At 51.5% G+C, this 26,400-nt stretch overlaps 1 protein-coding gene across 2 annotated transcripts; it reads right to left on the reverse strand.

Annotated features, from left to right (window-relative positions):
* On the reverse strand, positions 1-24,394 carry Lhx6 (LIM homeobox 6). 2 transcript variants are annotated; one of them, XM_042678701.1, is made up of 9 exons: positions 24,326-24,394; positions 23,702-23,884; positions 23,222-23,343; positions 13,815-14,035; positions 11,063-11,163; positions 10,728-10,823; positions 10,331-10,505; positions 6,502-6,605; positions 1-2,119 (listed from the first exon to the last, which is right to left on the reverse strand). In XM_042678701.1, the coding sequence occupies exons 1-9, from the start codon at positions 24,392-24,394 to the stop codon at positions 2,099-2,101; spliced, it is 1,092 nt and encodes a 363-aa protein (XP_042534635.1). In that variant the 3' UTR covers positions 1-2,098. The 2 variants fall into 2 exon arrangements, with proteins under 2 accessions (XP_042534635.1, XP_042534636.1); XM_042678702.1 differs by lacking the exon at positions 6,502-6,605.
* Between the last annotated feature and the right edge of the window lie 2,006 nt (positions 24,395-26,400).

The following is a 26,400-nucleotide window of genomic DNA, read 5'->3' on the forward strand; positions in this document are numbered from 1 at the left end:
TTCTACTTGCATTAACTTTATTTATTACACAAATAAGACATTTACAAAGCACGACATGAAAGGTATGTAACAAAACAGACATTGGTTTTACAAAAAAAAGTGCTTACAATTTTTTTCCGTGTGTATGTGTGTGTGTGTGTTTCCCTTTTGTATTTAAATAAATAGTCTAGATGGCCTGTACATTCCCAGGCTATCCTTAACAGGGTAGTGGAGACGTCTGAACTGCAACATGCTACGACCATGTGATCCACGCAAGGAATAAGCCCTGGTGAGAGGCTCAAGGCAGAGTGGGTACTGGATGACCCTGGGCTGGCCGCTTACTACATAGTTGCAATTGGGGCTTTGATCATTAGGAGCAAACATCTAAGGACAGATTTGAGCTTCCCAAGCTCGGTGATCAGGCCCAGGTTGCTCCAGTTACTGTGAGAGCTCAATACAGGGCACCTGATGCATTCTGAACTGAACTGCACTCACAGCAATCTGAGTGGGGCTTTCTCTTCATCCTCAGTCAGCTGTGACATCTTTGAAAGGGAGAGGATACAGGTTCCCTTCTTGGGCCACACTCATGTTTACCTCTTCTGCAGTCCTAGAGCAAATAGCATAGAGATTCTCATTGAAGGGCCAACTTCCAACAGGTGAGACCTGAAACCTTATCTAGACTCCGTGAGAATGAGTGCTGCAATTGATTAGCAATGTCTGCCATGGGTGACACCAAGGACTGCAGCTGCATATGTATTATGAACTTGCATCCCCTCTCTTAGAGTCTCCTTCCAAAAGCAGGAAGGAGGAATTGAGCTATAACATGTTTATTTGCATCCTGTGGTGGCAAATACATCAATCAGGTCACCACGCAGTTCTAGAACTACAGGATAAGCTTGGGACAAATGGGCATCCCGAAAACATAAATCATGATCTTGTGTAGTCCAAGCCCTTTGTTTGGGGTGGGACAGTTGCAGTAGGCTGGGGTGGATGTGAGCTATGTCTGGCCTCTGTTCTCAGAAGTGGGTGGGGCTGGCTCTGGGAAGAGTTGGTGGGGAAACACAGAGGTGCCAGCTGGATTCCTGGGCTTGGCACACTCACGGGTGACTCTCTCTACCCAGAGATGGATTAGAATTAATACCCTGGTTGCCATTTCACTCAGCTCACTTCCCTGGCTCTCCAGGAGTGGTCTTCCCCTCTTAAAAGCCTTGCAACTCCACCCCCTATCCAGAGGGAACAAGTAACCAGTGAGTTCCCACTCCAATCTTCCCAAACATTCAGCAGTGTCATTGCACAGATTAAATACCATTTCTGCCATGGTTCTTTCAAATACACTAGAAAAATTAAGTGGAAATTAAGCTTTTTCTTTCTTCTCCATGAAACGGAGTCTTCCCAATCTGTCTCCCTTCTCATCTCCAAACCAACAGGGGTCTTTGTCCCCATCCCCGCCTGTCTCTCTGTCTCTTGGTCTGGGCAGGCCTCCATCTCTGCCCTACTGGGCCTCTCAGGGTTGGTCAGTGTCTCTTCTCTCTCTGAATTAACTTGACATAACCAGACAGATGGAAACGATAAAATTAGAACATAGCTTTCCTTTGGGGACATCCCACAAACACTGTAGAGTTTTCCAGACAAAAGCAACAGAGTGGATAGCATTGGGGGTGGTTGGCTATTCATAATTCAGAGATGGTTCCAAGGAAGTAGTAAATAAAGGCCAAGATGGGAGGAGTGGGGAAGAAAACCTGTAAATTAGGAGGCTGTTGGCGTCACACGATTCATTTTGCCCTTTGCTATTGTAATCAGCTGAAGTTGAAGATGACTTCTGTTCAAATTGGGGGTGGGGAGGGAGAATAGGCTGTTGTTTCCACCCTGGTTCCACATTTCAGGGAGCTCTGTCTTCCAAGGGGAGGACTCTGTGGTGCTCCTGGCAGGTTCTGTTTCTCAGCAGGAGAGGGCGAGGCCAGGCCTGGGGAGGGATCCGAGCTGGCCACAGGCAGGCAGGATGGCAGGAAGGGGTGGATGCAGAGGCGATGGATCCCTGGCTGTGGCTTGGACACTGGATCTCAGCGGCTGAGGGGCAGCTGTGGGGTGTCCGTGGACAGATGCGAAAATGCCGGCAGCATTAATACTGAAAAAGGATGACCTGCAAGAGGAGAGTGTGGGATGGGCTCAGTGGGAGGGGGGATGGTGCCCTCACCCTAACATTACAGGGGAATCTCACAGGTTTGCAGCATGAGGATGGGCACAGCACCTAGATAGGGATTTAAAGCCTAGCTCCTAGCTAACTTGCTGCAGGACCTTGGTAAACTCACTTCTCTCAGAGCCTCTTTCCTCATCAGTAAACATGGATAGCAAAATCTCTCAGAACAAAGTGGACTGAGTCAGATATAATAACAGCAGAAAAAGTCTACTGGGCACTTGGCCCTGCACCATCCATGTGTTAATTCATTGAAGCCACGCCCCAAACTCAGGAGGAAATCCCACTAAGGTTCCTATTTCACAATACTGGAGAGAGGACTGGGGCTCAGAGAAGTGACCATTAGTGAGTCCATGATCACACAGTGAGGAAGAGGTCAACCAGTCAGGTGTCCATAAACAGTGCTGGATGGGCAGACCCTCTTCTTTCCCTCTCTACCTTCCACCTAAAGCACCTGATCGACACCCCACTCTTTCCCACACAACCAGTACCTGATGTTCAGCTCAAGATTCTTGATTGGCTGGCTGGTCACAGTAAAATGTGGATGAGGTTTCAACTGGTCCAAAGATATCTAATGGCCACATGGCCAGTACATTGACTGATCAGAAATTTGTTTTGTTTTGTTTTTTTATGAGAATCAGATACCGTGAGGAGTTGGAGGAGGAAAGTGATGATGACAATCTCCAAAGTAGCTCAATAGCATCCCCATCATCCATGGATTCGGTTGTCTGTGGCCAATTGCAGCCCCCAAATATTCATATTTGTCTTGACTCTCTCAAGAGAAAGACCACATTCACATAACTTACTGTATATTGTGATTATTCTATTTTATTATCATTGTTGGTAATCTCTTACTATGCCTAGTTGATAAATTAACCTTTATCCTAAGTATGGATGTATAAGAAAAAAACTAGTGCATGGTACACACACACACACACACACACACACACACACACACACACACACACACACACACACGGTTCTGTATTAGCCATGATTTTTATCATCTACTGGGATGTCTTGGAACACATCTCCATGGATAAGGGGAGGACCCCTGTTATGACAACAGTCACCAACATCTACAGAGCCCTGGCTACAGACACTGCAGCAAGACTTGACACATATCATTGCATTTAATCTCTGCAGCAACCCTATGTGGTGGGAACTATTATTATCCCCATTTAGCAGATGTAGAAGCTGGAAGCTTGAAGAAACTAATTGTATTCTCAGGAGGAGAAGGTTAGCAGATGTGGGACTCATGGTCTCTTGACTCCAGAGTACACAGTGTATACAGTGCATTCCTCACCCCTACACACCTTGGGTATGGCCTATAGGACACTGAGCTTTGTGTTTTTATTAACAGAAGTTCACTTATTAGAATGGACCCTGATCAGATCTTTCCTTTCTGCAGGCCTCAGTCTCTCCATCTGGCCTTGACTTTGAAGAACTTTCCAAGTACTGAAGTTAGGGGATCAGAATACATGGTCAGGAAAACAAAATTGGTTATGGAAACTCACAGGCATGTGTGGCCCAATGATGCTGCTGTGGAGGCAGGAAGTTGTCCCTGAGAATGCTCAGGGCCTTGCTGTCCTAGCCAGGCCAGCTGTTCTAGATGAGTGGATTCAGACACCAGCCACAGGAGGACACTGAGTCTCCTCCCAGCAGGCTGACTCAGGCCAGAGGGAGTTGGTAGAAAGCCCACAATATCCTATGCTCAGTCTGCCCAGAACACACTCCGTGACCCACACATTTGACCAGATGTGGAAGGGAAAAGTCTTTGGGAATGGGAGTGGGAAGGTAGGGCAGATGATGAGAGGGCAGTTGGTCATGAAGGAGGATGACATTGTAATGCAGAGCTTCTGGATACAAAGCTAGGGACACAAGCCAGGGACCAGAAAGCTAGAGCCAAAGGTACCAGTGCCCAGCCTACCTCATCTTTCAAGCTGACCCAGACATAACCACAAGCCTAGCTGAGCAAAGTACTGATTCTAGCCCCATACCCTTCCCTGAAACAATGTTCAAGCTATTCATATAAAGGGCCAGACTCTTAATTATGTACCTCTTGCCCTTTCTCATCCTGTCAGCTTCCCTACCTCCCCAGGCTCCAGCTACATTATATATATATATCCATTCAACCCAGGCCCCCCTGTGCTTCTGTGCATTTGTACATAGTATTCTCTCTGCATGGAAGGTCTTTCTTATCCTCTTGCCTCTCTCCTGTCGTAGAATAAAGAACCCTCTTCTGGGTCCTCCAAGGTCACTCCAGATGCCGCATCACCCTGCAGTGGAACCGCCCAAATCCAGCTCTAAGCCACAAGCTTAAAGATAGGGAACCTCTCCCTCCCAGTCTCAATCCCAGGTCTAATAGCTCTCCCATGGAAAAGGGGCAGTTCCAAGGCAGGCAGTCCCAAATCAAGGTCAACTCTGCTCATGATCAATGTGAGCCTGGACATGCTACTGCACTATCTGAACCGCCTTCTCTATTGGTATGAAATGGAAGTCATCATAATCACACTTTCAGAGAGGTGGTGAAGAATGAGGTCCAGAGCACCCATGAACTGTGCAGATCACCCAGTCCAACACATTCTACCACATCTCTGGATAAACTGTATCATTCCTCTGAATCTCAGTTTCCCTGTCTTTGTGATGGGAATAGCAATAGCCACACCCAGAGTTAGCTGGGAGGTATCAAGCAGATTATCTGTATAAGGTGATCTGACTTAGAACTGAGAAGAAGCTCAATAAACAGCAGGTCTTACTGGGAATGTGACAGTCTCAGAGGGGTCCTGCCAAAGACCTGCTCATCTGCGCTGGGATTCTCCTGTGTTAAGCTCTACCATTCACATGTAAATGTATCTGTCCAATTAGCCTGTGTCTACCTGGGTACTACAGACATTCCCCCATGGTGCTCATCACAAACCGAGCTCAGCACATACCAGGTGCTTAGCTGGGAGGCAGAGGCAGACAAAATATCCCATAGGCCTGTTCCTCACTATCTGAACCATAGGACTGGACATTAACTGTGCAGATTTCTGTACCCCACCTCAAACCTGCCAATCACACCTTCTGCCTTGAGAATCAATACCTCTCCAAGCTGCCTAGTGATACTGAGATATACTGAGCCTGAAATGAGCTGGACTGGAGGTGGGTAAAAGGCTCCTTCCCTCTCTCCTGGACCATCAGGTCCAAGTTCATCCTCCTACTCAGCCTCTCGCTCTCTGAGGACCACAACAGTGGCACTGCCTGCAAATGCTAGCCCACCCTGCCCTCACTGGCCCATGATAAAGTCCAGACCCTTGACCTGTCCCTATTTCTCATCAATTTGCCTGTCAAGCCTATATGCCTGCATGCCAGTGACATTTAATGGCTCAGGAGTTCCCTAAAAGTACAATAACTTCTGCCTTGAACCCTGATTGAGTTTTTCATACCTGGGCCCACATTACCTTCTTGTGGGAAGCCTTACCTACATCTCTCCTTCACCCTCACCCTTCCCTTCCCCAGGCATCACCATCACAGTTTGACTATCGGGATCTGCCTCCCTCTCCAGATTCTCACAGACTCCTCTAGAACAGTAGCCAGGCTTTACGTAACTCTCTGCTGCTATCTGGCTAAGTAAGCAAATGAATAAATGTTTGTGTTCTTATCTAGGCTCTGACCTGGAGCATCTTGGAACTACAGCAATGGTTTCCAAGGCTAATAGTAAGATGTCTTTGGAGCTGAGAGGTGAAACTCCAACCCCCTTCAGGTTTCACCCAGAGCAGTGTCATCTACTTTCATCTATGTTCTAGATAAAAATTAAATAACAAGTGCTTAAAATCACAGCTTTCAAGTCATTGGGCTTGGCTATGTCTAAGCACCCCTGTGCCTATTCAGTAGTACTAAGGCCTGGAACAACCAGAGCTCCAGTTCCACAGGGGAGGTCTACCACTTGACCATGGTCACAGGCTGGTCTGCTCTCCCTTAGCCTCTCTCTTTGGTTACTCAATTCCCCACAGACAGGAATGAAACCCAGGAAGAGGGGATACCAGTGAGATAACACAATACAGGCTGGTGTGAAACAAACACCCTCCCTGGAAATTCAAAGTATGAATAAGTTCATAAATCCAAAAAAGAGAAGACCAAACTGCAGGGGACCTAGGGAAAGGCTGCAAGGAGGCCTTCAGGGCAATGATACACACAGAATACTGCAGCAGCTGCTTGGGGGACTGGGCCTGAGTGGTCTGCCACAGAGTGCCAGGGTCCTCATCCAACTACAGGGAATGCTTCCAGAAATCCATTCTTGACAGAAAAGCTCAGACCCACACCATACCCAACCAGCCTCCATTTACCTTCTCACCCCGGCTGGAGAGTGGCCCATCCATATCGGCTTTGAGGTGGACAGGGGGTGCGGTGTAAGGCAGCCGGCAGTGCACCTGCCCGCACTGTACCTGACCTGTGGACGAGAGGATGCCTTGGAGCCCATCCCCAGGTTCCATGCAGGATCTCACCTGCCCCATGCTCTGCAGGCTGGATCCCTGAGACCAGTTCCATCTCTGCCACTTACCACCTGGGGTGACCCTGGGAAAGATTTCAATTGGGTTGGTTGCAAGGCTGTATGTGAAGGGCTTTATAAAGTGTTGTGATTACAGCTGGGCAGTGGTGGCTCAGACCTGTAATCCTAGCTATTCAAGAGGCTGAGATCTGAGGATCCAGGTTTAAAGCCATCCCAGGCAGGAAAGTCTGTGAGATTCTTATCTCCATTTAACCACCAAAAAGCTGAAAGTGGAACTGTGGCTCAGAGAGTAGAGAGTTAGCCTTGAAGAAAAAAAGCAGAAGGACAGCATCCAGGCCCTGAATCCAAGTCCCAGTACTGGCACAAAAATAATTAGTTAATTAAATGCTAGGTTTAACTGTCCAGCTCACAAATAAGCAATTACTCCTACATGCTTAAGTTCTAAACACTTCCTAGAAGAATGGGTGTGCCTCACCTGTTCAAACCCTCACCTTTCCATTCTTAGCCCCAGGGTATCATCAAAGATGGCTTACCAAGGCTTCCTAGAGAACTCTATTCTTGGATGTCACTACCCTATCTATAACTATGATTCAATGCCAATAGCAACCTTTCCCATCCCTGTCCTCCTCTGTAGCTTTCATTTTCTTCCTCAGCCCTAATCATCTGATTAGGACTGTATTTTCTATTGCTTCTCTGTTTTGCCATCTAGAATGCAAGTTCTGTGAAGGCAGGAATTTTTGCTTCCTAGATTCCAGATCACTGTGGATTTCTAGTACCTAGAATGAGGTGTGGCATCTAGTGGATATTCTTTATCTATTGAATGAAATTTTACAGCATTCCAGTATCTAAAACTCAAGAAAAGTCAACCTTTGTGTTGGTCCAAATCTCTCATACTTTAGCCGATCTACAACTACAATGATGAAGTCCTTCGTCTCTTCTTTAGACTTCACCCTCTTTAGTCACAGAAAGAACCCCATGTAGAGACTTACAATTGACATGTAACTTGGGACAAGTCATTGTACCTTTCTTAGCCATACTGCTTTCATCTGAAGAATAAGGCAATTATATTCAATCAGGAGTTGTTGTTCTTTTTGTTAATCGTGGGGCTTGAACTCTGGGCCTGGGCGCTGTCCCTGAGCTCTTCAGCCCAAGGTGAGTGCTCTACCACTTGAGCCACAACACTATTTCTGGTTTTCTGGTGCTTAATTGGAGATATGAGTCTCACAGACTTTCCTGCCTGGGCTGGCTTTGAACTGTGATCCTCAGAGTGAGCCAATGGTGCCCAGCCAATCAGAAGTTCTTAACTCCCTGAATGATCAGGAAATTCACGAACAGCCTCAGATTACTCAAATAATATGTGTCTGTCCATTATCTGGAGTCAGGTTCCAAGATTTCATCAGATTCTAAGCTCTAAGGCACTGAGAAACAAGACCATGTGACTTCAGTTAACTGCAAAGCAGAAGTTTATTCTCCCCACCCCTGCACTCTCATCAGCTTCCAGCTCTAATGCTTCAGAAAATGCAAGATGCCAGGCTTTTAGTAGACCAGAAAGCAAACTTCTAGGGTGACCTTCCATCATGCAGCAAGAACCAACAGGTCTAGACACCCCCAGCACATTCATCTGGGTTCCATTTCCAGGGGAAAAAAATGGTACCTCAGCCCCTTCTTCAGGCATCAAAGACAAATCTAAACTTGATCAATGGAGTGTGTGAAGACTCTGGACCTCATTTCCAAGAGAAGCATCTAAATCCATTGCTGACTTCACACCAAGTATTAACCTGGCTGCCCAGATCCCTTCAACTTAGACTCAGTGTCCTTGACAACTGTAATAAATATTTAATATGCTCTGTGCATGTTGAACATAAGTAATTGTTTAGAAATGAAAGTGCCCCTTCTGGCCGGCAAATGCTTCAGAAATGAACCAATATAGAGATGCAGTTCTACCTAGCAGCCTGGTTAGTAAGCAGACTTCTGTACACCTGGTTCTGTCGACTGTTACCATCCCAAGGGCAGTAGCGTTTACTTAGCACTTAACTAAATGTAGAGGACCTTAAGTATGTTATCTGATATGACGTTTACAGCACAGCTTTCAGATATGTATCCTTACTATCCTTGTTTTTACACTGAGAGAACTGACATTCAGAGAAGCTAAGAATCTCACCTAACATCATCCAGCTAGTAAGTGGTAGAGGTGGGATTTGAAGCCTAACAGTCTGATACCAAAGTCTTCATTCAATTATTAGAGTGTATTAGCTTCCACTAATTTAAGGTAGGCTCTTGTCACTATAGTGAGCCCTTGGTTTCCTCATCTGTTCAGTGTAACAGTGATCTGTAATGGTTAGACACACCGTCTGTATAGTGTTTGACACGTAACAATTGCTCCATAAGCAGCAGTTTGACTTTCCTTCTTTTCTCCTTTTACTGTGAGCTAGAGAAGGGTGTGTGTGTGTGTGTGTGTGTGTGTGTGTGTGTGTGTGTGTGTGTGTGTGTGTGTGTGTGTGTGTGTGTGTGTGTGTGTGTGTGTGTGTGTGTGTGTGTGTGTGTGTGTGTGTGTGTGTTATTGCTACTGCGTCAGCTATTTTGATGCTGCTGGCCTTGAGGAAGAGAGCCTGTGACAAGTGCCTTCTTGGTAACAGATTCACTGAATTTTCATCCCTTAGAAATCCAAGAGGCTATTCCTTCAAACTTTCACATCCCTGCTCCAAAATCACATAACCGTGGCCTGTGGTCATTATCTCCATCCACTAAACAGTGTTTCTAAAATGTGAATCTGAGGAGTGTGTTCACTGTTGTACGGCAGTACTAAGTACACAGGAGGCCATAAGAAATACATTTACTGAGCTGGGCGCTGGTGGCTCACGCCTGTAATCCTAGCTACTCAGGAGGCTGAGATCTGAGGATCGTGGTTCAAAGCCAGCCGGGGCAGGAGAGACGTGAGACTCCTATCTCCAATAAACCACCAGAAAACCGGAAGTGGCTGTAGCTCAAGTGTTAGAGTGCTCGACTTGAGCTGAAGAGCTGAGGGACAGCGCCCAGGCCCAGAGTTCAAGCCCCACGACCGACCAAAAAAAAAAAGAAGAAATACATTTACTGGATGCACATCCCAGCTTACAGATGAGAAAACCGAAGTCTAAGAAGGTTAAGTGATTTGCTCAAGACCTCGCAGCCCTGAATGAGATCTGCTCACCACACTGATCTTGCATGCCTCCAAATGCACACATGCTAAGATGCTCTGTGCCCAGGGCCTGCCCACATTTAGTTGGCCTCCTCTTCCTCATCCTCCCAGTCTCCGTTTGCTCAGAGGCAGGTCCCCTCAGTCCTAACCAGCACCTTTCCTCTAGGAATCATGGCAACGAAAACCACAGGCTCAGGTGTCTTGTTGCTGGTTAGTTTTGCCCTCCAGAAAGCAAGCTCCACAAAGCAGAAACTTCACCCTTCCGTCTTCCTTTCTTCCTTAACTCCCTGGGCTTGGGCACCCTAGTGGGTGCTTGAAAAGCATTTTGGGGACTGACACTTGGCTTCGCTCCACCGAGGGCCCCGCCCCCGCGGGGAAATGACACCCCAGATCCGGGTGACTTCTGGTGCTCACGCCTGCGCCCACGAGGCTCCGCGAGGCCCCCTCCCACGCCGTGCCCCCCTCCACCCCCGAGGTGGCGGTCACTTACTCTCGATGTAGCCGTGCAGGGTGACCATGCGCGCCCGCTCGGGGCTGCTGAACGGGGAGTAGTGGATGTCGTCTGACAGGGCGGAGGGGAGGCGGGATGGGGGCGCCCCGGAGGGCGGCACCGGATGCTGCGGTGTGTGCTTTTTATGACGCGCCCGGCAGTTTTGAAACCAGACCTGGAACGACAGCCTCAGCAGCGTCAGCCTTCGCGGAGAAGGGTGGCACGCGCAGCCCGGGGTGGGGGGGAACCTCAGGCCGAACTGCGGCCCCGGCACCGCCCCCCCACACACACCGCCGCCCGGACCCGCAACCCCGCCGCCCGCGTCCGCGCTTTCCCCGGCCCTGCCCACCCCTAGGCCACGCCCACAACCTGAAGGCCACGCCCACCCTGGCCCCACCTGGATGACCCTGCGGCTGAGGCCCGTCATGTCTGCTAGCTTCTGCAGCGTCTGCGCGTCGGGGTTGTTGTCCTGCGCGAACTGCGCCTGCATCACCTGCGGGGCGCCGGAGGCCCGTGAGGCACCCGAGGCGCGAGAGGCCCCCGGGCGAGCGGAGGTCGCCGAGACGGGCCTCCGGTCCAATCAGAGGCTCGGGACCCGAGTCCACACCCCAGCTCCCTCCCCTCCACCAGGCCAAGTAGCGGAGCCACAGGCTCCAGCTGGCCACGCCTACTCCTAGGCCACGCCCACACCCCCGCCCGCAAGCGCCGCCTGGAGCTTCTTGCCCCGACTACCTGCAGCTGCTCGGCGGTGAAGGACGTCCGCGCGCGCTTGGCTGGCTTGGGTTGACTGTCCTGTTCCGAGGGCACTGCCCCCTCCAACGTGAGGCCATTCCCTGGGGGCGACAGAAGCGGCTGACCACGCGTCCCCATCTCTTCTAATGGCAGCCTGGAAAGGACGGGGGTGGGGGGAGCTTGTCCCTGGAAGGGTCAGGAGCGGAGGTGGCTGGGAATGGGGGTCCCGGGGTCCCAGTTCCCGAGCTCAGTCTTTGAGGAAAGGAGTTCTGTCCCAGAGCCCTGGGATGTGGCAGTGTCCCCATTTCACACAAGAGGAAACTGAGGCACGGGGTGGGGTGGGGAAACAAAACCTCTGCCCCAAACCTTCCCACTGGGTTCTGAAAACTGGCTGACCCTAAAATGACCCAAACTGGGCTCCCTCCCAGCACAACTGGGAAACAAAGGCTGGCAGAGATTGGAGGCAAGCAGGTTTGAGAGCTGCAATCTCGATTTTATAAAGATGGGATGGAAAGATGTACACCGAGAAATCAACAGTGATGCATCTCCAAGGAGTGTGGTAATGGTGACTCTTTAATTTTATATTTCTATAACTTTGGAGGCCTTTGAAGCAATTATATGTCACCTAACTTCTCCAAGGTCTAATTTTATTAACTGGGCTCGATGTTCAGTATCCTCTTGCAATCTGATTTCAAACTACTGAATCTATTCACATTTTATTTTTATTTTATTTTTGCCGGTCGTGGGGCTTGAATGCCGGATCTGGGTGCTGCCCCTCAACTTTTCAGCTCACGGCTAACGCTCTACCATGTGATCCACAGCACCACTTCTGGTTTTCTAGTGGTTTATTTGAGATAAGAATTTCATGGACTTTTCTGCCCTTGGCTGGCTTTGAACCACAACCCTCAGATCTCAGCCTCCAGAGTAGCGAGGATTACAGGTGTGAGCCACCAGCGGCTGGCTCCCATTTTATTTTTAACACTTCATTTTACTAAATATGTGAATAATACATGGTCCACGAAATTCCAATAGGCACAAAGAAAAGGGGAAAATATCACTACTGTTCAAAATTTAGTGCAACTTTTAATTAGGAGAAAAAAAACTATGCTTAAAGAAAAACCATCAAACATTCCAATGTGCATACATAGAAAAAAGCTGGACATCTAAACAATAAAACATGAAAAGGAAGTGGCATTTGGAGTGATCTTTATTTTCTTCTCTTTTTTAACCATCTTTTCTAATTTTTCTATGAAGGACTGTGTGTGTGTGTGTGTGAAAAGCAAAACAGTAAACCAACACTGGAGCTATGCAGTAAGGGAGATGAGTCTGCTCACATAGTAAGAGCCAAGGTATTACTGGAGAGACAAGACTAAGGATAACCCTGGATGGTCCAAGGGTGGAAGGAACCTTTGGTCCTGGTGAGCCATAGTATGGATGAAGCTCTGCTTCCTGGGTTTCCATCCCAGCTCCACTGAAGACCTGCCTACCACTACGGAGAATTTCATTGCACCCCAGGTTCACTTGCTCCCCACTTAGCCCTGAGCCTGGCAAGAAGGTGTGATGGCCACCAGCAAGAACACTCCAGTGGTTCCTGAATAGTCCTGAAGCTGGGCCCTAGAATTGAGATTCACCTAGATGGGGGGGGGGGGGGGGGGGGGGGAAGGACCAGGATTGAGGTAGACACTTTGTTATATTAATGCCCCATAGGAAAGCAAGACAAGACCTAGTGTGTCTGTTCTATTTGAATGGAAAAATGGAATGCATTGAGGCAGCCATATTGCAGCATCCTCCTGGCCTTATATGGACTTGCTGTGATGCATGGGGATGAAGTTGTATAACACCTCATAATAGACTTTGGAATCAGACACATCTACTAGTATAAAATCTTCGGCAAAGTTTCACGCTTCAGCTAACCTCTGCCTCTTTCCTAGTCTGCAAAATGGAGAGTTTCTTTCTAGAGTTATTGTAAAAATGACATGAGATAATTCATGTTTCAAAGAAGGAAGCAGCATCTACACACCCTGACCAGAGAAATTGTGGAAACCACTTTCCCTTTCCCTTCACTAGCCTTCTCTGTGACTCAGCTTTCCGTGTGTCTGTGAGACCTGGCCAGCTCCTGTCCCTGGAACTATATATATTGAGAAATCACAGTATCCCAACCAGAGATGGAGGGATCACTGTTGTCCAACACCTATCTTGCATTGTTGGAGAACTGAGGCCCAGAGAGGAAAGGAAACTTCCTACATGTCAGCACTGTTATGTTCAAGCCGGGTCTCCAAACTCAGAGACCCTTTCCTTAAAAGACCCCCCCAGCCCAGGATGAGACTCCTATCTGCAAGCCCAGGCTTTGCATTGCCAGGATGGGAACAGGTAGAGAATAGAGCGGCCTAGTATCTCTAGGACTGACCCCTGAAGCTGGAGGGGAACGAGCCCCACACAGCCCAAAGAGAGCTTCTATTAGGTGGAGTAGGCTGGAGTGTTGGGGTGGTGTGTGGGATCATTATCCTTTTTTTTTTTTTTAAACAGAATTTAACACAGCGTTGGGGAAGGGGAAGGGCAGTGAGGACTCCCCCCCCCCCCCCCCACACACACACAGAGCTCCCTGGGGCCAAAGCGCATGCTCCGTGCGCAGCCCCACCCCCCGCCCCCCGCAGGTGCCTCCAGGTGTTCCTCTGGGGGTGGGGATGTCCCTGGAGTGTTAGGATGGTGGGGCACAGAGTTGCTGGGTGGGGGGGGGGGGCGGGATGGATACCGTTCTCAGCGGCCCTCTTGAGGTTCTCGATCATGGTGTCATAGTGGATGCGGCACAGCACCTTCTCCTCAACCAGGCCGAACTCCTCGCCGGTGGACAGCTGGCGCTTGCAGGAGAAGCAAGCGAAGCAGGCTAGGTGGTAGGCGTTACCGCGGGCGCGCCGCACCCAGTCGCTGGCGTAGATCTGTCTGCCACATCGGGCGCACTTGGTCCCAAATCGGCTGTAGGACGTGGGACAAGGACAAAGATCGCACAACTATAGACATCTCCCTCCCTCTGTATCCCCACCTCCAGCGCACTGAGCTGGGGATCCGGTCCCCAAGACTTCATTCATACTTTCTTGCTATTGCATTCATACCTAACACTTGGTTTACTTTAATTACAGCCACATAGAAGATGAGCTGGTGAGCAATTTTTATTTTCTTTCTGAGACTTTTCTAAGTTTCCCACATTGTCTACTATGTTCATGTATTATATTAATTTGTTCATTAAAATGTATCATAGCCAGTAGCTCATGCCAGTAATCCTAGCTCCTCGAGAGGCAGAGATCTGAGGATCAGGGTTCAGAGACAGCCTGGGAAGGAAAGTCCATGAGACTTTTATCTTCTATTAACCAACAAAAAGCTGGAAATGGAAGTGTGACTCAAGTGGTAGAGAGCCAGCCTTGAAGGAAAGAGCTAAGGGACAGTGCTCAGGCCCTGAGTTCAAGTGACAGTACAGGCACACACACACACACACACACACACACACACACACATACACACACACATATCATGGGTTCATGGGCATTAGGAAAGTATAGTGGTACTGCTAAGCAAGTTTTTGAGCACCATCTGCCTAGAAAGATTTTAAGTATTTTATAGTGGGTAATCTTCATCTTGCAGGGAAGAAAGTGAGGATCTTAGATGTTGAGTGAGTTGCACAAGGTCACACAGCTCATGAGGATAGGAAACTTAGCTGGTCTGACTCCAGAGATGAGTAAGCTATAGCCCCAGTGGTGCAGAGGCTCAGTTTCTTGAAAGAGTAGACAGACAATGGTTGACGCTGTGACCCAGAGCAAATAGTTTAACTCCTTCAAATTCTCATTTTCCTTGTCCTGAGCTGTCCTAAGTGACCACAACAATTAATTGTGTAGTGATCTGCAGTCTTCCAAAATCCCAAGTGGTCCCAGGCCCTGCAGCCCATGACAAATGTGTGTGTGTGTGTGTTTAAAGACTAAATGTTTTCTTTTTAATAAAAATAAAAGGCCCAGGTCACTAGGCTGGTGGTTCACACTTATGATCCTAACGACTCAGGAAGCTAAGTTCTAAGCAACAAAGTTCAAAGCCAGCCTGGGCAGTAAAGTCCCTGTGAAACTCTTATCTCCAATTAACAAGCAAAGAACAAGTAGTAGAGGCATGGCTCAAGTGGAAGAACACCAGCCTTAAGGGAAAAAACAAAGGAACAGCCCCTGGGCCCTGAGTTAAAGCCACAGTACTGGTACACACACACACACACACACACACACACACACACACACACACACACACACACCCACAGATTGTTTCCTTGCCCCCTGCACCTTCTGTACTTCCTTACTTCTGCCTCTTCCTCCTCTCCCTAAAGAGCTGTGCTCTTTAGGCACAGCTGCCTGATTATCAGACTAGGACCCCCTTTGGGGAAATAGCAGTCTGGTTTATTCTGTACCAGATCAAGCCTTGGGAAGTTTTGTCCTTTAAGTAGCTGACTCACCTGCCTGCAACTGTCCTCCCATTCAGCCTCAGTGTCCCCTAGTATACACTCCATTCCAGAGAATGCTGCTACCACACATGCAGCCCTCGGGCATGGAAATCTAAATTATACACTCTCCTCTCTTCAAAACCCCACATCCAACCAATCCTCAGGCTCTATGCGTTCTGTGTCCTAAATATCTCTGGAATCCATTTCCTCCTTGCCATCTCCAATACTACCCTCCTATGCCAGGTTCTTAATAGGCATCACTCACTGCCAGTTTCTGCCTAGGCCTCCCACTTTCCAGTCTTGCCCTGCCAACATACCCTCCACAAGGGCTCACAGTGAACTTCCCAGCATGCACATGGAATTCTGACCCTTCCCTGCTTTGGTGGCTCCATTCTGCTCTCAGAACCTGGTCCAAGATGCTTGGGGTTTATAAAACCCAACAGACCACATCCTCATCAAGCCCACCTCCTTTCTAATCTTCTTCACAGTCTCCCACGCCATCCCCCAGTGCCAGCGGTCCACAAAGGAAGGTCACTCCCAGGTCTTCTGGCCCCCTCTGAAGCACGTTCTCACCCCTAGGCCTTTACAGTCCTTCCCTGGACTTGTCCTTTCCAAGAGTCTCACTCTTAACATTAATTACACTGGTTCCTTGGCTCTCTCCTTCTACCCCAGGCACTATGGAAACTGGGTGGCCATACCAAAGTGATTCATCTTCTCATCCTCATGGGGTTGGCAGCCTTTCGACTGATGAGCATTCCCAAAGTACCTGTGGTGTGGCTGTAGAATATAGCCCACCCAGCAAAAATGCATGGATCCCAGCATATCCTGCTTTAGCAAATTCGAGCAATGAACAACTGATGCAAGTGTTGGGTTGTACTGAGTGTGGGAGTGCTGTAAGTTAGCTCATCTTCAGCTCACACATGCACTCATATTTTCCCCATAAGGGGTACTCCTTATAGGATACAGCCGGGACTCTAGGTATGCTCAGACGGTGCTACATGTTACAGGTTTCATTAATAAGCAGAGGCGATTTCCGACAGCCTATTTGGTCTCTATTCCCCCAGTAAAGTGGAGGTGAAACAGCTTTGTCCATCTATTCCAGCCAACTCCTACCTGAGGTCAAATCCGAGGTCAAATTTGAGGTCAAAACTCCATTTGAAAGCACTTGCTAGGCTCTAAAGGGAGCCTGGCTTTCCATCTTTTGTGCTTTGTTAGGAGGCCAGCAGCCACATACAGAGCCCATGCTGTGGGTCCGGGGCCAGGAGCCAGAGGCACTCTAGTGTCTTTATTGCACCCCCCTGGTTTTGTGGAAACCCCATGATTTAAGGGCTCTGGCACCCGTTGTTTTCCTTCCTTTTCTTTTTTTTCACATTTGGAGCTGGAGGTTTAGCGATGGTGAGTGACTTACTGAGAGATGACACTGGGTGTGGGGCCGGGGGAGAGCCCCTCTGAGATGTCAAAACGACCTAGAATCTGTGGATGGTGGGAATGGGGGTGGGGACAGAGAGAGAGAGAGAGAGAGAGAGAGCAAGCAAGCAGTGAGCTGGCATCCCAAGAGGATGACCAGGAAGCTTGACTGTCTGGGGTTCCTAGTCCTAGCCAGGGGTCCTGGAACAGGCGCAGAACCGGGGCACAGCCAGCTCCAGGAGGCAGGAAATATGAGAGCCAGAGCAAGGGAGTTCCCGGGCCCCGGAGAGGCCGCCTGTGGCTCAGTGCATGTGGGTTCGCTGAGCTAGAATGTGGGGTCCCGACCCTCATGCTTGGCTGAGTGGGATTCCTGGTGACTGAATTCCCCATGAGTGTCCCCGTACGACCTTGGTCTTCCTGCCCTACAAGTCTCCTGAGAGCTGAGCCTGTCGGGTGCCTACAGAGGTAAGTCCCATCGCCCCCTGCCTTGGCTCTGATGTGAGTAACTATCAATTACTTTCTCAACCTCGTCACTCCCAAAATGCTAGAAGTTGCTCCCCAGCACTCAGATCTACTCCCCGCATTTGCCATGACAAAATTGCCATGACAAAATGCTGGAACTGAGATGGGTGTCACTCTGTCAGGTTCACGGCCCATTCTTACATCGTGTTCCCGCCCCCAAGACAGAATTCAGAGCGCACAAATGAAGGGCAGGCGCCGGGATCCAGGGATCCAGGGATCCACGCTCGAACAAACGGAGTCCTCCCCAGCCCGGCTGCGAGGTTCCGACGGTCGCCAGATTCCGGAAGCAGCGAAATCGGCGTCAGTGGGCAGAGACAACGAAACTTCAAGAAAGGAGTCCAGTTCAGGAGCCGCGAGGGGAAAGCCAAAGGGACCGAGGGGAGTGCCTACATCTACCCCAACCTTGATGTGAGTCTGGGCCGTGTATGCCTCTCCCTGGGTCCCACGTGCAGCAAAGGAGTAAAGGGCGCACTGTGGATGGCTAGTAACTATTGAAAGGAGTAGCCTCGGCATGGAGCACCACCAAGCTGTCTCCCAGATCCGAATACTTATGGTTATCTAACCTTGGACAGGTCAGGCTGGTTTTCCAGACTTACTATTCCTGAATACCTAATAGATGCTCAGTAATTCTTTGTTGGATTAACAAACATGGCAGATAAAGCCCACTGGAGTTCCTTTCCTCATTTATTAAGGCTGCCTCTTTGTGCATGAGAAGCAGGAGCTCAACCAGGGAGTGTCAATAGTAGTTTCAAAGCCAGTAAGTCAAGGGTTTGAAAGGCAACCGAGTTTAATTTGGATTCCAGAGGCTCACTGGATGGATGGCTTTAGAGAAGTTCCTTGAGGTGAAGTAGAGGAGTTGTAGCATCCTTCCTATACTCTGTGTTCCTTCACTTCTAGACAGGCCCATAGGAGGAAGGAAGGAAGGAAGGAAGGAAGGAAGGAAGGAGGGGAGAGAGAGAGAGAGAGAGAGAGAGAGAGAGAGAGAGAGAGAGAGAGAGAGAGAGAGAGGAGGAAGGGAGGGAGGGAGGGAGGGAGGAAGGAAGGAAACCAGCAATTAAGAGGTTAAAAACACCCGCTTGCACTCCTTGGAGGTCCTGGTCTGAGGCCCCTCCTTTTCCAGCTCCCCTCTTGTTTTTTTTTCCCCCAACATCTGTCCCCCAACAGCTGGCCACTGCTGGGCCCCTCTGCACTTCAGTGGGGGGCCTGCTTCCAGGCCCCTAGCCTCTCATGGGACCCTCACTCTGGAGGAGGCTGGAGTCCAGGGACAGAACTTGAGCTCTGTAGGAAAAGGCCAGAAAAGGCTGGGAGCTTGCCTTAAGTGAATGGGAATTTCATCCAGAAGTAGCATTCTAAGAACTCCCACCCTATAAACACCAGTGGGGAGGTAGTTAACCCTTTCTTCCCTACTCCCATTCTCAGAAAAAAGACAGCAAGAGACCAGGGTGAGCTGGTCTTGGCAAAGTTACTCCAGTCTCAGGCCCCTGAAGAGATCACTCCGGCCCTACTGCTCTCAGGGCTAGCACATCTGATGGGCACTGTCTGTGTGCAGCCAGGCAGACTGGGAACCTTACAACCAGCAGGCCCTGCCTTTGCCATTCCATTGGCATATCTTGCCTATAAAAGTCTGTGGTGTTTAGGAGTAAAAATGGTAGGATTCAGTGAGTTTACCTGGGCTTTACCAACTTATTTGTGACCTTACCCCTTGGGCCTGAGTTTCCCCTCTTATAACATAGGAATTGTAAGAGTACCATGTCTACAGAGTGGACTCAAGGATTAACTGAGATGTAAGATACAGCAGGTAGAGAGTTAGCAAAGTTCCTGGGAGTAGAAAATAACTCTGTAGAGTCTGATGATGGTTTGCCTTATCCCTGTTCTTCCCAACACACACACACACACACACACACACACACACACACACACACACACACACACACATCCCTGCCTCCATGCTGTAAACCACTGTGTGACTTGGACACTTTTTACTTTCTCAGGACCTGGGGTTCCCTGATTATACAATGGACATGATGCTCCAGGAGGCTGAAGGGGCTAGGAGGGCACTGCCCTCAGACCATATCCTATTTGTACGGCAGCAGCTCCTGGTTGGTTGGAGGGTGTGGACTATGGGAAGCTGCCCTGGGTTGTGGCTGGTGGTGGCAATGGAAAAGTGAATACTTCAGAAAGGAACATGATTCCCTCCACCCCCAGAATTTTCTTCACTTCTTACAAAGTCTGAAAGGGAAAAAAAAGAAAAAAAAGGTCTTAACAAAAGAAAGAAATTTAAAACCCTATCATATTTCCCCTGTGGGCCATGTTTTTTTTCTCTGTCAGGACTCTCCAAGAGTTTGATTCCTACCTCCCAATCAAGTTGAATCCACAAGAGCCAGTGAGGTTCCTGTTTGGAGAGTGAATTGGAGAAACTGAGGCAGAGAAATCCAGAGTTGTGGCCAAGAATACACAACCAGTGGAAGACCAACACCTCAACAATAGTGAGCCAGGAGCTGTTGAATTTCCCCCAAACTACTCCATGCTCTACAACCTCCCTCCCTAATAAACTTAGAATTCCCTCCTAATCTCTAACTTCAGAGCTGTTAACACTGGTTCTGCCAATGAAGACTGAAGTTTCTCCGAACTACAACATGGCGTCTAGAAAGGACAAGAAAGGACATAGGACATAGAAAATCTTGTCCCCTCTTTGGGCAGAGCCCTCCAGTCCACATGCTGCCTCAACCTGGATCCAGCTTCAGGAAACAAAGGCTTAGAGCATCTCAGCACAAAATCCCTACCTGAGCCCCAGCTCCTGGGAGAGGAATTCTGTCTCCTACACCTCCTCATTCAGTGTTCTCCAGGAAGAGCTTCCTCAGCAGCCTATGCTGCCGCCCAGTGCAGACAATAGTCTTTGCCTGGTGCTCGTCAACCTTTTCTTTTCCTTTTTGTGGTTTTCACTGTTTTGTCACAGGTGAGTCTATCAGAGATGGGTTATGCCTACAGAAAAACCTGGCAGTGGGAGAAATGATCAGAAAAAAAAACCCCACAGGTCTACTCCCATCTTGGAGAATACGAACTTTTATTCCCTTCATTTTCTTAACTTGAAAACCGGTTTAATTTTGCTTGGAAGGGGTCTCATCAGTGAGAAAGGATTAGTGCTTAGATCCTGTAGCCCAGAAATGGCCCAGGCCCTTCCCTACAGGCAGGCTTTGTCACTCAAGCTACCTGGGAAAATGCCTGTCACAGGCTTGTGTCTGATCTCCAATGGTAATCGCAGTGATGGTAATGGAGGCATCTGTAGGCAGCCACAGTCATTTAGGATGCCTTTGCTGAGACTTTCTGCCTTATTGGCCTCCTTTGTCCTCTAAGCGAGACAATTTTGGAAAGAAAGAAGTCAGCACTGAGAGATGCAGTGACTTGGCCAAGGTCACTGGCTTGAAAGAACTGTCTCCTGCCTCTCCTCATGGTGGCTGCACATGTGACCCTCTACGTATGATACTCTATTACAGAATGGTGGGATGGGAAATTTGTGCAGGCTGTGAGTGATGGAATCAAGATCTTAGTTTTGACTAGTTTAGTCCTTCAAGGTCTGGTAAAGGGCATTATCCAAGGATGCTCAGTCCAGTGTGAGCATCAGCTGGGGTTAGAGAAGAAGGGAAGATATAAGAGCTAGAGGTAAGTCTGCCAAATCTATTGTTATCAGAAGAGCTGGGGAAGGGTTCTGCCCCCATCTTATTCTACAAGGAAGGTCCTAGATATCACCCATCTGGTGTCATTAAGCTGTTTGGTACTTGATGAATCCAAGGAACTTCCCCCAACAAATAGTTGCCCCCCTCTTCCAACCAGAGTCAGGCCTAAGCAAGGAGGTGGCTATGACAGTGACTGTAAACTTCCATTTCCTCCTGGTGCCAAACCAACAGTCATATGGGACAGTGGGAGGAGACATCACGCTCTGGTTACACACTACATAGTCATAATCTCCTGTCTACACACACACAGTAGTCTATAACCACAAGTACATATTCACATCACACCCTTTGTCCCTTGGTGCCTGGATGAAGGGCCATGGGCAGGAATGTCCTCTCAGAGAAGATGGAGGTGAGGACTAACCGACTTCAGAATTCTTCCACACTCTCCCACCTCACCCTCTCACCTCCAGATCCAGATATGATCTTTGTACACACCCACAATGACTCAGAGTGTCAACCTTCACATCTAGACTCACACTACCTACACGTGAACCAAAAGACAAATGTTCATCTATAAAGCAACACGGCCCTCTATCCACACACCCATGCCTTTGCCAATTGACTTATTCTCCCAGCACCCCTGAACAGATGCCAGGCAATACAGACAAGCACTTCTTGCATACAAAGTCCGAGGTCAACACCCCACCATCATACACCCCATGTCTAGCACATAAAGAAATAATGCACATCTTCAACCAGCTTCTCATTTCCTGAGAGAACCCCAGCCACAAATGTGTCCAACTTCTAGCTTCTAGAGGCTCAATTGTGTGTGGAGGGTGGGCAAGGTATGGGGGAGCATTGCTGTTCACCCCATTCCCTGTCCCTCAGAGGCTCTTTATAGAAGGGAGGAGTTCTCTGGAAGACTGAAGCCATGAAGGGAAGGATGTATTTGGGTTGGGGGGGGGGGAGAGGTTAGATTGAAAGAGTAGCTTTCTCTACTTCCTGAAAAAGTATTGGGGGGGGGGGACAAACGTCCCTCCCAAGAACCAATTTCAGTCTATTTTCCTCGGACTGCATAGGCCGGGCTCTTACTTCCCGCTGAAATTTGGCAGACGGCCCCTGACACTGCCAAGACCTAGACCCCATGACCAGGTCAGGGCCCCCGCAGCAGGGCTGGAAGCGAGGCGCGTGCTGGGGGGTTGGAGGCAGCGGCCGGAGGCTGCACTCGCCGGATGGAGAGCGACCCGCGCAGGGAAGCGCGTCCGCCCGCCCGGAACTGTCCTCCACGGCGCCCTGCGCTACGGTGCCAAAACCTAAAACCCCGTAGACAACGAAGCCACAGCGGGACGCGGCGGCGGGAGCAGGGATTGGTAGGACCAAGGCAAGATCCTAGGCTCGAAATGCAGATCAGGGCACGCACAGGCCGGGAGCCGAGGGTGGGCTTAAGTGCAGGCGCTTGGGTTGGGGACTAGGCTGTGAGTCTGACGCGGTGTCGGTACGGGAGACCCCCCTGCGGAGCAGATCGGAACCCACAGCAGAGGCCCGAGCAGAGCCGCAGCAAGAGTCCGGGGCCCAGATTGGGATCCCTCCGGAGGAACAGGCTTTGGCGAGCCTGGAAGTCCAGGTCGGGTTGGAACCGGGGCCGAGCGCACTTGGAGATAACAGCCAGCTAAAGTTGGTAGCGGGGCTTCCCAACGGGTGGGGCCAGTGCTGGGGACGTCGGAGCTCCACCGCGGCGCCCTACCGATCCGAAGCTGGAGCCTGAGACTCAGGCCAGACCAGAAGAGACAGAGGCAGAAGAAGAGACGCGATCCAAATTCAGCGGACCGGGGCAACCGCGGGCAGATCGCCCGGCGGCGGAGGGAGCCCGCGCAGGTGCCGACATACAGCCTGGGGCCTTGGGGTTGGCGACGCTAAGAGCCGGCGACGGCGGGGACGGCGGCGACGGCAGCGGGGCCGGCGGCGGGCTGGGCCGGTGCGCAGGGCGTGCGCTCCGAGCGCCGGACCACTCGCACCCACGAGTGGTCTAGGGGATGCGCACGCCGCTTCCCCACCCCCTCCGGGGCCTGGTGGGCCGCAGCCTACCTGAAGTAGTCCATCTTGCAGAAGATTTCCTTGTTCTTGATGTAGCAGCTGTTCTGCTGCCTCAGCGACGTGCGACACACGGAGCACTCGAGGCACCGCACGTGCCAGATGAGGTTGTTGACCTGGGGAGGGGGCAGAGAGGAGGGGAAGGGGGGTTCGGCTAAGCCAAGGGGCCTCTTTCAAGCCGGGCCCCAGCCTCCCCGGCCTCATTCGCAGACAGATGCTGAGGGGTCTGAAGACGGGTGTAACTCCCCTGTTCTTCCTCTGTAATACTGAGGATCGGGGTGGTGGGGGAACAGATACATCCTTCCCGTTTTCTGGTCGGGACCCGGGACCCAGCAAGGCTCTAATACTTGCCCCCAGCCGGGCAGTCGCGGCAGCGGCTTAGCCACCTCACGGATGGACACTGGCACACCCACCGCGTGCGGACTACAATCCATCCCCACCAACCCACAGGTTAACCCCGAACCCTAAACCCACCTTGAGCAGATACCGGTCTAGGATCTCGAGGCCGCAGCTGGAGCAGATGTTCTTGCCCGCCGACGGCACGGAGGAGGCGGCCGAGGGCGGCGAGCAGACCGACGGCGTGCTAGGCGTGCACGGGGAGGCCCGCCCTTCGTCCTTGTCCAGGGAGCCAGCCAGGGCCTCGGCGTCCGACTGAGCCTGCAGTAGAGGCGGGGGCGAGAGGAAAAGCAGAGCCCTGAGCCGGGCGCCCATCGCGTTGCCTCCTGCCTGGGCTACATACAGATCGGACTCTTCCTGAGCATCCACCCACAACGAAATCTGCCCGGGGCGCCGCACCCCGGGCTGGAGGACAGGAATGGGAGGCTCCAGGGGGGACGCAGGGACGGGCGGCAACTTTTAACAACGCGCTCCTTGGGCGCCGGGAGCGGTCAAAGGCCGTCTCTCCTGGGCCCGAGAAGCGAGGTTCCGAGAGGGGCGGCGCCCACCGGTAATAATCCTTCCCCCCACCCCCCTACTCCACCCACCCACCCCCAAAGGCAGGGGGCAGCGGTTGTTTCGTGGCCGGAAAGGCTGGGCCAGGTGCCCAGGGTGGAGCCGCTGGGGCCCGGGAGGGCCGTAGGCAGAGTCGATCGGACTCACCATGGCTGGCGGCGCGGTCCCTTCGAGGCAGCGGGTGGTCGCTTTGCAGCCGGACCCTGGCAGGGCCATCACCTGGGGGAGGGGGGGAGGGAGCGCAGGCGGTGGCGGCTGCCGAACGGGCTCGGCGCTGCCTGAGCCCAGCGCCTCCCCGCGCCTGTTATATAAACCCGGCGCCGAACAATGAGTCCTAACTTTGTAGTGGGCATTTAAAGCCCTTCCCCACAAAAGCGGTGTCTCTCTAATGAAGCAATTTGAATTTGGATTGGATTTTTTCCCCCTCTCCCCTCTCTCTCCCCCTCTCCCTGCACTTAACCCGTGGCTCTTGAAGTAATCGCTTAGTTCCCTTGCAATCCAAGCCTCTGAGGGGGGGAAAAACACGCGCACACACACAAACTACCTGCAATTAGAAATTGTCGTGAATGCCCAAGATAAGAGGTAGCCAGAGTGTCAATTCCAACTGTCAATCAGTGAGATCCATCAGGCCGCCCAAAGAATTGCAAATTTGATTTTTTAATGGTAGTAATTAAAAATCGAATTTTTTCTCTCTCTCCACCCACCCCCCTCCTCCTCCCCTTCTTCCTCGCTCCCTTCTCCTGCTCTCCGCACAAAAATGCAAAAAGGAGAAAAGAGAGAGAAAGAAAAGAAAAAGGAGCTGGGGGTGGTGGTGGTGGTGGTGATACTGGTGGTGGAGAAAAATTCAAAAAAAAAAAACAACAAACCCACAACCACCCTGGAGCGCGGGAGCATCGGCCGACGCGCGCTGCGGAATCGAAGCCACGAGATGGACACGGATTTAGGCGCTTTTCGAGGGCCAGTTCTCGGCTAACCCGGAGCCCAAGAGGGCGAGAGCGGGGACGGAGGGGGGGGGGGGGAGAAGGAGGGCGGAGGGAGGGGGAAACGTGGATTCCCTCCCCCCACCCCAGGAGAAAAGAGAGGCGTCCAAGAGGAGGAAAAGACAGCCCGCAGCCCGTCGGCGCGCCCGGGACCGGCCCCGCGTCGCGGTTCTCAGCTTTGCGTCCGTGCAACCCCCGGCGCTACGACGCTATCAGCGCCTATTCAGACGGACAATACCAGCCTCGCCTCCTCTTGATTCGCCTGTGTCTTTGCTAAATCGCTTTTTGAGAAATTCCTCTAACATTTGCATAATGTCTTCCCGCTTTCCGCGACCCCCCCCCCCCCCGCCGCCCCATTCGCGCTCGTGCGCTCGCTCGCGCGCACACCCGCACACACAACACACCCGCGTCCTCCCTCCTCCCTGCCCGCCCGCCCGCCAGCCACGGTGGGGAGGGGGGTGGCCCAGGCTCAGCTGGGGTCCCGGGCTCTGCGGGGAGGCCCCTTAGTCCCGGCCCGCTCACCCTCTCCGGCTGGTTGGCTCGCTGCTCACCTGGTCGGTGGCGGGGCCGCCCTCGGCCGGCAGCCGGCAGCCCTCGGGCAGCGCCGGGGCGGCGTTCTCATGCTTCCAGTACATGGGCCCCGGAGTGGTGGAATCAGGGGGATCGCCTCGCCGAGGGTCGCGCCGAGGGGGCCCCCGGCCGCGGGGCGGGAGTAGGTGGAGGGTGGCGGGCGGGCGGGTGGGAAACAGAGGCTGCAGCAAGAACCGGAGGACGAGAACTGAGGCTCCGGCCCCGCGGCCCTGGGCCCGGCCCCAGCCCCGGCCCCCGGCCCGCGCGCAGCTCTGGCCTTGCTGGCTGCTGGCGCCGCTGCCTCGGAAGAAGGTCCCGACAAACTTGGAGGCCCCCGCCTCCTCCTCCTCCTCCTCCTCCTCCTCCTCCTCCTCCTCCTCCTCCTCCTCCTCCTCCTCCTCCTCCTCCTCCTCCTCCTCCTCCTCCTCCTCCTCCTCCTCCTCCTCCTCCCCCCCTCTTTCTCCTCCTCCCCCCTCTTTCTCCTTCCCCCCTTCCTCCCCCCCTCGTCCTCCCCCCTCTCCTTCCTCCCCTTCGTCCTCCCCCCTCCCCTCCAGCTGTGGTGGCGGCCGCCCTGCCGCTGGAGCCCCGCTCGGTTCAAGATGACTCATGCGTGACCAATCCCCTCCCCGCCAAGGAGGGCAGAGCGAGACACACACGAGACAGAGACCCAGA

The sequence above is a fragment of the Dipodomys spectabilis genome, unplaced genomic scaffold (assembly GCF_019054845.1).
Source record: "Dipodomys spectabilis isolate Male_0828 unplaced genomic scaffold, ASM1905484v1 ptg000046l, whole genome shotgun sequence".
NCBI lineage: Eukaryota > Metazoa > Chordata > Mammalia > Rodentia > Heteromyidae > Dipodomys > Dipodomys spectabilis.

Coding starts and splice junctions, on each gene's coding strand:
- Lhx6 (XM_042678701.1), bottom strand. CDS start 24,394: ATGGCCCTGCCAGGGTCCGGCTGCAAAGCGACCACCCGCTGCCTCGAA. Junction 11,164..13,814: donor CAAGAGGGCCGCTGAGAACG/GTATCCATCCCG, acceptor TGTCGCCCCCAG/GGAATGGCCTCACGTTGGAG. Junction 6,606..10,330: donor CCTGCACGGCTACATCGAGA/GTAAGTGACCGC, acceptor TCTCGTCCACAG/GTCAGGTACAGTGCGGGCAG.